Source organism: Colletotrichum orchidophilum (genome assembly GCF_001831195.1).
Source record: "Colletotrichum orchidophilum strain IMI 309357 chromosome Unknown Scaffold_46.1, whole genome shotgun sequence".
NCBI classification, from domain to species: Eukaryota; Fungi; Ascomycota; class Sordariomycetes; order Glomerellales; family Glomerellaceae; genus Colletotrichum; species Colletotrichum orchidophilum.
The window spans coordinates 105,703-117,950 of NW_019173002.1; the positions used below are offsets into that span (position 1 = coordinate 105,703).

General features: G+C 52.7%; 3 protein-coding genes across 3 annotated transcripts; 1 reads left to right on the forward strand and 2 right to left on the reverse strand.

Moving 5' to 3' along the window:
* Positions 1 to 1,228: 1,228 nt before the first annotated feature.
* Positions 1,229 to 1,672, forward strand: CORC01_06229 (uncharacterized protein; the record flags this gene model as incomplete). The annotated part of the gene is made up of 1 exon (XM_022617870.1): positions 1,229 to 1,672. One exon carries the CDS (start codon positions 1,229 to 1,231, stop codon positions 1,670 to 1,672), a length of 444 nt encoding a protein of 147 aa, XP_022475587.1.
* Positions 1,673 to 3,243: 1,571 nt separating this feature from the next.
* CORC01_06230 (metal ion transporter metal ion transporter) lies at positions 3,244 to 5,265 on the reverse strand (the record flags this gene model as incomplete). Its single annotated transcript, XM_022617871.1, has 4 exons — positions 3,244 to 4,096; positions 4,159 to 4,433; positions 4,497 to 4,735; positions 4,812 to 5,265. The coding sequence occupies 4 exons, from the start codon at positions 5,263 to 5,265 to the stop codon at positions 3,244 to 3,246; spliced, it is 1,821 nt and encodes a 606-aa protein (XP_022475588.1).
* A 2,964-nt stretch (positions 5,266 to 8,229) lies between these two features.
* Positions 8,230 to 8,770, reverse strand: CORC01_06231 (uncharacterized protein; the record flags this gene model as incomplete). The annotated part of the gene is made up of 2 exons (XM_022617872.1): positions 8,230 to 8,398; positions 8,457 to 8,770. The coding sequence occupies 2 exons, from the start codon at positions 8,768 to 8,770 to the stop codon at positions 8,230 to 8,232; spliced, it is 483 nt and encodes a 160-aa protein (XP_022475589.1).
* Between the last annotated feature and the right edge of the window lie 3,478 nt (positions 8,771 to 12,248).

A 12,248-nucleotide genomic window follows, 5' to 3' on the forward strand; every position in this document is an offset into this window, starting at 1 on the left:
GGGTATTCTCTGTGTTTTCGGGGGGGAAGTCTACGCTTACATGCAGAGGCTTGATACGCGTAATGTCGGCCGCCGATGATCCCTCCTCATTGGCTGTCAGCGGCTTACGCCGCAAGGCAACTTGTCATGCTACCCAACCTTCTCACTTGATATGCGCTTCTTTGACGCTCAAATAGGCTGGAAGATATTTTGAGCGTCCCCTGGAAGTCAAGCTAGTCTATCATGGTCGATCTAGCAAGCGCAGGTCTCTCTAAGTTTGGTTGGGACGAAAGTAGGGGTTTGAAGGCCTCCGGCAATCTCCAAGCTTGCGCAGGTGCCAAGCAAGCTCCCGCTCAAGTGTGCAGGCCGTGTGGTTGGAATGCGGAGAGTAGTCTGCAGAGACACGCGTAGCTACGACTCTCATGCGACAAGACGCATGTCTCGGACGAATACCTGGGTGAATGGCATGTCGCAACATTCACAGAGTGGTGCCTCGCGCCCAAGGCTTCGGGACCAAACACAAATAGCGACAGCCAACAGCAAAGGTTAAAGAGAATGGTGTTTATTAGCTGAAACATTTCCAAGAAAACATGTTCCTCCACCCAACTGGTCACTCTTTCCTTCTCCCCACACTATCTACACTGATGCCTAATCACTCTGTTTTCCATGCCACTATCGAGGATCCGTTCAATCTCACCGACGTGAAGCAGCGCCCCCCACGGACTTCTCCACGGACCCCCGCCTCCCTCTTCCCCTGGCCCCTGAAAGAACCAACAAAACCGAGCCCGCTAGCGCGCTGCACCGTGTTCTCCTAGCGTCATGCTCCAACGTCCGGCTCGGCGGGAGCACGGTCGGGGCACGGCCGGCCCGGTGCCACTTAGCCTCCCTGCCTGCGTCTCCTGCTACTTGCCCCCCGCGAACCATACCTCCCTGAACCGTCAGCGGCGCAACGGTCGGTCACCCACTTGGGGGCGCCCGTTGTGGAAATTCAGAGTTAAGGATGAAGAAAGTATAGGGGATAAGGGGGGCTTACGGGGATGGAGGTAGGGACGGGAACCTCCAACCGTCCGAAATAGTTGAGTTTGCTGGCCTGAGCGAAGGGAAAGAGAGACATCTATAAGAAGGTGCCGGCTGGTCTGTGGTCATCGTGCGTCGACAGCTTCACTTCCCACTACACACAATATCTAGCGACTAACCACACTCCAAAAGTCTTCTCTTCAAGATACCCAATCTGCAAAACCCTGCCAAAATGCCTTCCACCGTTGTCTCCACTCCCGTCCCTGCCGGCGTTGACCGCAATGCCGTCCTCTCCGCCATCCACAACCACGACCTGATGGTCAAGACCCTCTGCCCGGCTCTCATCTCCTACAACCTCGAGTCCGGCTCCGTCGGTGTCGGCCAGTCCGCCACCTACTCCGTCACCGACAAGAAGCCCATTGGCCAGACCACTTACCAGCTCACCATCACCAATCTCGAGGACGGTGTCGACACCCTCGTTAACGCCAAGCCCCCCGTCGGAACCCTCATCATCACCGGCAAGTGGCGTATTGTCAACGAGGCTGCCGGTCTCATTCTTCGCGAGGAGGTCGACATTGAGGCCAACATGCTCATGAAGAAGATGGCCAAGGGCAACGTCGAAAAGACCCACCCCGAGCAGCACGCTGCCCTCCTGGTCCAGGCCGGCAAGGCATAAAGGATGTATTAAGCGACGATACCCCACTGGTTGACTTCATCGCCATTGGAAGCGGCTCGGTATGATAGGCGTTCAACGGACATTGGGATCTTGTGCCAAGGTTACCTTTTTACAGTAATGGGAAATTGATAATTTGGGATACTAAACTTGCATTGCATGTGATGTTGCCCTCAGTTCTGTCTAATACAAGCTTTCAACTCACGCATGATACCTTTGCTTGAATAAGTGACTTAGCGGAGCTCTTCTTCGATTCGTAATGTTGTCTACATCAGGGTTCAAGCCTTTGCGGCCCCTCCCGGGACATGAGCTACAACCTCTATCCCACTGGTATACCATCCTCACCACACCTTAGCACTCTCACACATGCCCATATTAGCTTCTGGTTTGGCATCCACTTTTTCAAGTTCCCAATCATAGCCTCCAGAGCTGCGTTACTGATTGGCACATGTCACGAGGTGACTCCCACCATCTGTTCCCAGCCTGACCCGCCGGCTTCCTTCAAATTTAGCCCAACATTATCGAATGCTTGCTCGATTTGGGCATTAATCCCCATGTAAAATTCCCCATCTTCAGGCCCCACCCACCCGAGTTGCGTGCCAGTATGTGGGCAAAGGTTGACATGATGCTACACAGCCTATCTTGACCAGAGCATTCGATGCAGTCGCCTATCCGCACTGCCTGATCATAGCTGAAAGTCGCAAGGTTTCTCTGGTCTACGACTTCTTAAAAATAAGACTTGAGGTAAGAAATGTTGCGCGGTAAATGGCCCTACTCGGAAGTACTTCTTGGGCCGTCTCAGAGTTAGGAACCTTTCACAATAATATCGTGATGAAAAGAGCTCACCGTAGACAATGAGCGGTCTCGATCTACTTGACTCTCACCAATAAACTTTTAAGTATACGCAGAGTGGGCAGGCTTTTTTTTTATAGACGATGAACTCCAACGTCGTGTATGCATGGCGGAAACTGTATTCCTTTCCATGCAGAGCACCTTAGATATGGAAGAGACGAAACCCAAATTTGGAATTTGTTTTCTTCGGCAGCTTTGATTAGTCTCTCCCCAAGGCCATTTTCACTATCGTGGTGGTGATGGTATATTATCCATTTGATGACACTAAGCGCAAGTAGTAGTACTAGGCCATCCTCTGCACGAACTGAAGAATTCTGCGTGGACGTCAAAGACGGCGTAATCTCACTGAAAATTTGCAAGCATCTCTACTTGAACCCAATTTCTTATAAAACAATAGAATTTCCCTTCCTTTCTTTTTACTGATACGAACATTTGTGACGTGAGGGTTGAACCTCGACTAGATACGACTTGACCTGAGCACACTGGTTGAAAAATGTGGCCAGGTCAGACAGAATTGATGACGGGCGGAGAAAAAAAGAAGAAAAAAAAAAGAACCAATAGTCAAAGGCAGGTCAAGCATCAAAACAGAGCGGACCAAGACAAACTAAATCAAGGACAGACGACTTTGGGGTCTCCGTCCCTACATCGTCGGCACTTTCAAAGCAGAAATGCCCCTCACCGGACACTCTACTACTTCCCGTCCACTCACATCACTCACTCACTTAGCCACCCTTCCCAAGCAGGACCAGATTAGCTACATTCATCGCCGCCATAATGACCCAAACCAAGACCGCAAGGCCGGCAGTGTACCACGAATTCGCCATCTTGACCGTCCCAACAGCATCTCCCCCGCCGGGCGTTGACTCTTCCTCATCGGTGCTCATCCTGAAGCGAGCACCGCCGTCCCGAACCGTCATGAACTTGTTCCGGCAGGTGAAGTAGATCAACGGCGCCGTGACAAACGGCAAGACGACGCTGAGCACCACCTGCGAAGCATTCAGCGCGTCGCTGACGCCTTTTTGGCCGACGGCACCTGCAATGATGATGCTCGGCGTGACGCTGATACTCCGCGTCGCCAGACGTCGCAGCCATGGACGGACCTTCCAGTTCAGGGCTCCCTCGCTGACCATCTGCCCGGCGATTGTGCACACGATACCAGCTGATACGCCAGAAAGAAGCAATGCGAGGGCGAAAATGGTACCCGCTGCTTTGGAAATCGAGTCCGTAAGGAGCTGGTGGATGCTAAAAATGTCCGCGTCGGGCGCCTCTGGGTTGCCGTACAACGAAACGCCCGCGACGATGAGGATGGCCGAGTTGACAAACAGGGCGAAGGTGAAGAGCGAGATGCTCAGCTCGGCGGTCGAGGTCTTGAGGGAGTGCTTGATTGCTTTGGCTGAGGGTACGTAGTATCCCTTGTCGATGCTGTCGCCGTTCAGATCGATTTCGTCCATTTCCGGAGGCAGAAGGTTGTGCTTCGTGTCGTACTCGCGGAGACGGGCTTGGACGATCCCGGAGCCGAGATAGAGGCTGTGCGGCATGACTGTCGCGCCCAGAATGCCGCAGGCTTGATATAAACTGTGTAGAGTTAGAAATGTTCACCTGCCGGGATAATGGAGAAAAGGTGAGGAGATAGATACCCTTGCGATTCAACTACGGCATGCGATGGCAGATAACCCTGAAAAACTTCTCCAACAGGCGTATCCTTGATGAGTGAGAGCTGGATACAGAAGCAAACGACCACTGCCAGCACCAGGCCAATGATGAAGTACTCAAAGATTCGTAAACCTCTCATAGAACCGTGTGGCCGGTAAAAGATGAGAATGATCATGACGTCCAAGATTGAGATTGCGCATCCTGCCACGAGAGGTATGGCCGGCACAAGGAGGTTCAGGCCAATCGCGAAGCCAATCACCTACAATTGCAACGATTAGCACCAGGAAACTCGAACAAAGACCTGGCAGTCGAAGAAGCTCACCTCGGCAATATCAGTTGCAATGATGGCAACCTCTGCAAACACGTAGAGAACGAAGTTCATCCATCGCGGCAGGAAAGCCCGGCATGCCTCGGCCAGGTTGAGCCCAGTGACGGTGCCGAGCTTGATACAGAGGCTCTGGAGGAAGATTGCAAAAAGGTTGGACAAGAGTACCACAAAGAGCAGCCTGAAGCGGTAGCTTGCTCCTGCTGCGACATCTGTGGAATAATTTCCCGGGTCAACTATTCGAGACAAGATGGTACATTAGTCGAATCCACTTTTTTTCGTGGGGGGGGGTTTTCGGGAGGGATATCTCACTATACGCAACGGCAATCATGAAACCCGGTCCTATGAATGAGCCAAACTTCACAACGGCCTTTTTCACCCGGTTGAATAAGGCCTCAAGAATCCTGGGCGAGTTGCCTCCTTCTCCGAGAGGGAGTTGATGTGAGGGAAGAGTAGGGAGAGGGGTCGTGTGGACCTCCTCTCCCTCGGGTAGACCAAGCCCATCAGACTTGGCCGTCGCGGCCGCAGCCGCAGGACCGGAGCCGCCTTTGACCCAGTCCGTGTGGGAAGACTGTGATATATCCCCGTCGCCCGTCCCCGAATCCCCGAGCGAGAGCCCCTTGTCGTCCTCCCCCGGCTCCAGGGCCCTGGCATTCACAATTCCGTTGAGGTCCTCGTTGGTAGTTAGATCATTTGACAGAGCGTTCGGGCTCTGGTTGTAACCCTCCCCTTCATAGGGTTCATCTGTGCGAGACGGACGATTCATGGTGTCGCTGTTTCCCAATCACTGCAGCAATGTGAAGGAGCCCACGTGAATGACTTCATTACCGCGTTGTCGTTAAATCTAGGGTTGTCGGCTAACCGGCTACTAAAAAAAGTCATGACTAATCACAAGACAACGACGTAGCGGGCCCGTCTAGCTCGCTGTCGGCTATTGTTGCCATTAGCTGCAAAGATGCATCAAAATCTCATTTCAATCTATCTTCTCTGGACAATGGTTGTTGTTCGATATCGAAGAAGCTGCAAGAGGACCATGTGGTTGTTTCCTACCTAATACGGCAAGTAAGCCATGCAGTCAACAACGCCAAGCAGCCAAGCAAATTAGAGGACACAAGGTTGCACTCCATCCCACAAATCATCAACTCAAGAGTTCGAAAGTTTTGTTCTTCTCACTCAGACTTTTATTCTTCACTTCCATGGATAGGAATTCATTACTACTACTCGGGTTGTGACTTGAAATGTACGGGAAATTAACTAAGAACACAGCGGTTGGAGAGCATGGACATAATGCCAGATCTGGCAATTTGCATGTGATTCTTGCGCTACCAACGCCACCAGCAAGGCGTTGTCAATTGTCAATAATCAATAGGTATAATACTCTCTGGGATATCATTCACGAAGGCGCATTGTATCGAAAATATCATAGAGCTTTGATTTGATTAGTGCTAAACGCAGCATCTTTCGTGGGATGCACTGTAGCTGATTGTAGTCTTGCAGACATGGTTAAGTATTTATAACCTTCTAGATAACTTGATGCCTAAGCAAGAACAAATATCATACGAACGAATTACGACTGGATTTTGAAGCGCCGTCCCTAAGGAAACGATGGATGGCTCTTGTTTCCAGACAGCATACCATGCAGCAAGTCATCCCAATCAAAAAGCAGGAATGGCTGGATTACGCATCGAGTACGCAAGCTGGAAAGACTGACTGTCTGGCAACGCGGATAAGAGTATCATTGTGAGCGATGCTCAAAGTGCATTGCAAGTTCTATGAGTTTGATCGGTACCATGCCAAGTCTCAACACTGAAGAGTCGTTGGGCAGAGACGGCGGTGCCTCGCCTGGCAGCATCGGTGTGATTTCCAACGTACACTGGTCTAGTATGGATAAATTGCCAGTCAACAAGGGGACAGGGAAACCTCTCAATCGCATTTCTCGACTGGCGCCAACGCAAATGCAGCCAAGTTCTCTCTTTCGGGTGACAAGCTGCGTCATTGGGCCGGAAGGGTGCTGGAGATGCTCCGGCCGAGACATCTGCATGGGGGCACCCTCAGGCCGAATTACGCAACATGGTGATTGAGGATCGGCGAGTATAGAAGCATCAACAGGAGAAACAATGGAAAGATGGAACTTGATTGGAGTTGAATGGATATTACACTCGATGTATAAGATTTGCAGCAACTGAGTGATTTAAACAACCCGACCAGAATTGGAAGGGTGGAAGGGTGGAAATATGTTGGCCGCGCAACTCATTTTACCCATCAGTGTGATCCGCCACCATCTCGCCTGAAGGCTTGTTGTGTTGTTCAAATCGGCGAAGTCTGTCAGCCCAGGTCCGCACAAATACTCCTCTGACGACGGACCGTCAGTTCAGGTGCTTAGCAAACCGAAACCTCACCCTCTCATCCTTCGTTGGTGACAAGCTCTCCCAGATCAAATGTTGCGCCCGGCTCCAGGTGTCCCATCAGCAGACACGGCGCGCCTCTGTCACAACCCCGCGCGCCGGAGCCGATCACCGCTTCCGTCAGGCCGATGATTCCCAACATGTCGTCAGCTCTCATAATCACGCCGCACAGAAATGAACCCCTCTTCGCCTCAGCTTCATCCTCATTCGGTCATCTGGCGTCTAGGACCGCCAATAGGAACCTTCTTCGAACACCTCTCTTCAACTTTTAACGTATTGCTGTCGGGGCCCCAATCATCCAACCGAAAAATGTGCCTTTGACAAAACAGTGCCGATCCATAAGCTCGGTGGGAGTCTCGTGTAACCACCATCGCAAAACGTCGCGCTTGAGAGGCACCTCGTACACATCGCAGATCCTTTGACCTGTATAGAGCTTGTGATGCGTGGATGGCATTGTCCGGGCCCGAGCCTCATTCGGCGAATATCTTGCGTCGTGCAGCCACTCCCGTAATGCGAGTCGATGGTGGGTGTTTCGAGCAACATTGGTAGTCGGTGGCAAATGACGTCGGCGTACTTTCGTTCTCTTCGGAAGATGGGCAGGGATCATCGTGTGGCGCAGGACGACTACCACACTTTTCGCGTGCTGCAATTCATTCGCTGCCGCAGGCTGTTGCGCATCGTCAATCTTGGAAGTATGTTTGAAGTTAAGACGTTGTCACTGAAATGACTCCGACGTGATTGTTGAAGCTAAACCGATGCGAACGCATTTGAAAAATGTTCCTTTTGGTCAATTCAAGGTCGATGCCTCTCCTCCGCCTATGGCGAGATGTATAAACAATATGCGAATATGATTCCCAAAACCGTAGGCCTATACCCAAAAACCGAAACGCCTGATGCTGTCCTATGCCCAATGTTTCATTTGATGGTGTGTCGAAACCCCCAGTGATGATGATCGTTAGTGTACAAGTCGCGAGCCGATGCAAGTTTTTTTTCCTCTCCAAATACCGTGTCCGTGCCGTAAGCCATAAACGAGTTTAGTATAACGCTGTAGACCAGTTCGGCCACAAGGGGGGTATCATGCCCTTCGCGGGCGGTGTCCGATTAGGTAGTGTAGTGAATGCCCAAAGAGCATTTCCTAGGGATGTTTATCCCTGAATGGCGTCAGGGTGTGCGTCACCCAGCAAATAGGGTTGCGAGTGACCTAGCATGGGTTGTCGTGCTGTCGCAAGCCAACTTTTGAGTCCTCGATTGTAAAAGCGATTCGACGAGGGCATTGCGATGCGATCAGTATCCTCCTCTTTAGTCTGGATTCGCTCGTAGACTTCTTATTTCTTGCCCTTGCTCGGAGCGGCGGTGATTTTGCTCGTAGTCATGAGGTCGCCGATGTATTTCTGGAGGAATTTGTTGTTGTTATCAAGCTTGTCGTGTTCTTCTCTGACCGCCTCGATGCGGTTAAATATGGTCAAGAGGGAGTCTTGCAGAGCCTTTGCGTGTCTGTAGAGTCCTTTCGTAAGCCATGGATCAATCGTCCAAGGAGCAGTGCTGTTCTTACCTCTTGAGCTCTTCCCGCGCTTCCCTTCCAAGTGCTTCGATATCCTCGCTGGTCCTTCGTGGGCTCATAGCCCTCACGTCGTCGGGCCCGAACTCGGCATCGTTTGGACCAACCGCTGAGCTGTCCCGGGGCACCACTAGAGGCCCACTGCTCTTGCGACTGGGCAGTCGAGGTCGGATCGGAGTCGGCTGGTGAATCTGGTGCTCGTCGTGTTCGTGATCGACCGAGGAGGATGACGAGCTCGATTGAGACCGCTCGATGTGAGGAGGGAGATGCGATTGTTCGCTGAACTGCGCTTGATGTTCGTTGTCCATGTTGAGAACTTGGTCCAGTCGGCTACTGTGGTAATGTGAAATATTGACTGTCGGTGAGAAGAGTGGGTGCAACTGCTGGCGATTTAGGACGAGGTGAGTTGATTCGACTGCCTGGGTGCTGAGAAAACTGGCTGCAGAGGAGCGAAGAGGGCAGCTCCAAAGGCAAATATGGTTGGAATGAATGCAACTCCGTCACCAGGCTCGATTTGAGAAACGGGGTCTTGCCACCTTGTAAAGCAGGGTCAAGGCTCTTTGGTGCTGGCTCAGGGTGGCGGAGGAGTCGAGGATGGCGGTAGAAGAGTCAGGTGGTTGCACAGGTGGTGTTAGTAGCGGTGATGGCGGCTGGTGGTGGTGTATATGGGGCGTGGATTATTATGGAATGTAGGGGTATTGGTGGTTGTATTCCGAAAGCAAGTAGGGTCCTACCGGTCTCGTAGGCAGGGACAGAGCCGGCGGCGGGAAGAGGGAAGAAGAGCAGATGAAAAGGAACAAGCCGAGTCGTGCAAAGGGGAAGGGGAAAAAAAAGGCGCGGTGGGCCGCAACGGGTAGTGTATGACTATGAACGGGGGAGAAGAGGTCTCGTGGGTGTGGGTGGGTTTTTGGGCAGCCTCTTCTTTTTTTTTTTTTCGCGCTCAATTTTCCCTCTTCCTTGTCACTTCGTCTTATTAGGGGGCGTTCTTGGAAGAAGAGGTCTCGCGCCGATTCCTCCTCTTTTGCTGCTCCTTGGAGGTGGGGGTCGAATGGCAATCGGAATTTGAGGAGCAGGAGAAAAGAGAATAGAGACCCAGAGAATAGGTGACTGAGAGTGGGAATGTCGTGGGAGTAATACGGGATTGCGACGGTAGGGAAGACTGAGCGAGAGAACGGAGCATGCACTCGGTAGCATGCGGATGCGTCGACGGTCCTGGTAGGTGTACAATGGAATGCGACGAGTGGGATTGGTAGAGAGAGGTGAAAGGGTCGCAAATGGATGGCTTGGCTTGGGTGGGTTTGGTTCGACGTTGACGTTTACAGGCGGCCAGGTTGTCGCGATCTGCGGTACTCAGGACAAGTTGCAAAGACTGGGATGCCTTCTTTGGCCTTCGTTGTTGGACTTTGTGGTGTCGATCGGGTTGGGGCCCTTGCAAGACTCCCACCCAATGTCGTAGGACTGCGGCAAAGGCAGAACGGGGGTGTCGGGGGTTTGGGAGCCACAGAGCGTGGTATGCGCGGGCGAGTTGAGTGACGATGGACACGACAGGGGTGGGTGGGAGGGGGACGCAGCGACAGGGACGGGACAGTAAGAGAATCCGTGACTGGATGTTATTCGTAGAGTGGCCCGGTCAGGCTGAAGCGGTGTGGAGAAGGATGATGTTATCGCAACCGTTTTGTTGCCGTGCGTGTGTCGTCGGCTGTTTTGCCTCTGCAACTCGGTCTCTGAGGGGAGCTGGGTTTGCTTGTTTTCCGAGAGTTATTGCGGAGCTGGGTGTATCCGTACACCGCCCGGGCTGGAGGATGTTAGATTGAGCTGGACGGTGCGTGCGAGCTGCAAAGACTCTGGAGCATGCTAATGAGTTGGCGTTGGCAAGCTGAGAGTTGGGAGATCCAGCTGAGGGCGAGGGCCGTGATCCAGTGGGTTGCTGTGTGTCGAGGCACGGTGTGGATTATGCCAGCCATGTAGGAATGGAATGCCATGAGCTCGCACTAACGCTTGCGTTTGCGGCGGCATGGACGGCTCCCGTGTGACAAATGATTGACCGCCGAGTCCCAGAGGAATTACGGATACCGGAGGGTCGAATCGGAGATCGTGAAGCCAAGGCTGCTCCGGTATCACAGACCGACCAGTGGTGCCGACGATTGATGTTGTGTTGACCATTTGTTGATGCTGACGTAATCCACGCGGTTGCTTCTCAAGTGTCGGACGTTAGGGTGGCTGGTTGGCGACCCGGAGAAAGATTCTACCTCACTCGCACTCCGCCGCCATATGCAAGCAGGAAAGATGATGGTTGTGGTCCTGAACCATGCAATCTGATAATGTTGAATAGGAAGTGGAAGTGAATACAGGGAAAGCACGGGATGTTGATGGTTTGGAGCGAAAACAGATGATGCCCCTAGCCAGGAAGCAGCCATGGAAACAGAAACGTGCCGAGCAGAATTACAGCAGGGTGGCACGGTGGCACGGTGGCACGGCCTGGTTGGAATTCGAAATTGACGACAACCTCGGAGGGCGACGGTGCGTTTGTGATTGTTTGCGCCTGAGACGGACGGATGCCAGAGAGGGGGAGGGGCGGTACGTGCCGCATGTCTGCGGTCACTGGACCTAGGTAGCTTACTTTGTACCGTACGGATACCATTACGGCTACTTCCATTGCTGGGAGGCACTGAAAGTCGTTGGTTGCTAAAAGCGTCCAAGTGCGCAGTCAGAAGGGAAGGTGCAAAGCCTTGGGGCTTGGAACGATGAGGCAAGGAACGGCGCAAAGATGGGGAAAGCAAGGAAAGACCAGACGTGGGAAAAAAACAGGGAGGCTACCGCTTTCACCGAGACAGGGATCCTACCTCGCCGTGGAAAAGATGGGAGCGGGTACGTACCTCGGCCGAGGTAAGTATCCCCGTACCGCACCGGCGGGTCCTTTAATTCGGTGTCCCTGGCCCTGCGCACCAAGGCAAATTTGAATAATTGGCCAAGCGACCTGAGGCACCTTTCTTCTGCCCACATGTCACGCTGACTTTCCCCACACTTTGTGACGCTGAGCGGACATGTCAGCGTCTCGGTACGTACTGGGGAATTTGACAACAGGGGAAAACGGGTCTTTACAGTACATACTACGTACGGATAGGATACCTAGTAGAAGCTCAATCCCACGATCAGGCCTCCGTCTCCTACTCCTTCCGCTCTCTTTCCCGGCTTCCACCTCCCGTCCCGTAACCAATTGCTGTCTCACCGGGCGGCTTCTCGTCCTCATTCTCGGCCTCTCCTTCCATCCTCCAGTGTCTCCCTGATCTGAACCTTTCACGATACTTCCACGACTCCGTAGCCCGTCCCTGCTATTTGCAATTCCTCCTGCTCACACTATTAGGGTGCAACAAGACACCAAGGCAGGTGGCGCGGAGTTTTGCCGATGTCGCTCCATGTGGCATGCGCCGAGCTGAGATTGAGAATGGTCTTGTTTTCTGTTCAGCATTTCCCCTTGTCCTGCTCTCTTTTCCCGTCTGCAAAGAAACGCCCAGTGTACGTAGTAGGAACAGAGGCAACCTGCAAAGAGACTTCTCCAGTTCAGCGTCAATGTCACCACTGACATCCCCTTATTCGGATGGTAGACATAGGTATCAGGACCTCCCCATCATACCGCAAGGACCCCTGGATCTCTAATCAACCCAGCGACAATTTACAAGGAGTCGGGCTGAGAAGTAATAGGACCCTTTGTGTCTGCTCTGCGCCTGCGTGCGCCTGCGTGCGTCTGCGTCTGCGTCTGCGTCTGCGCCTACGCTCTACTATGGC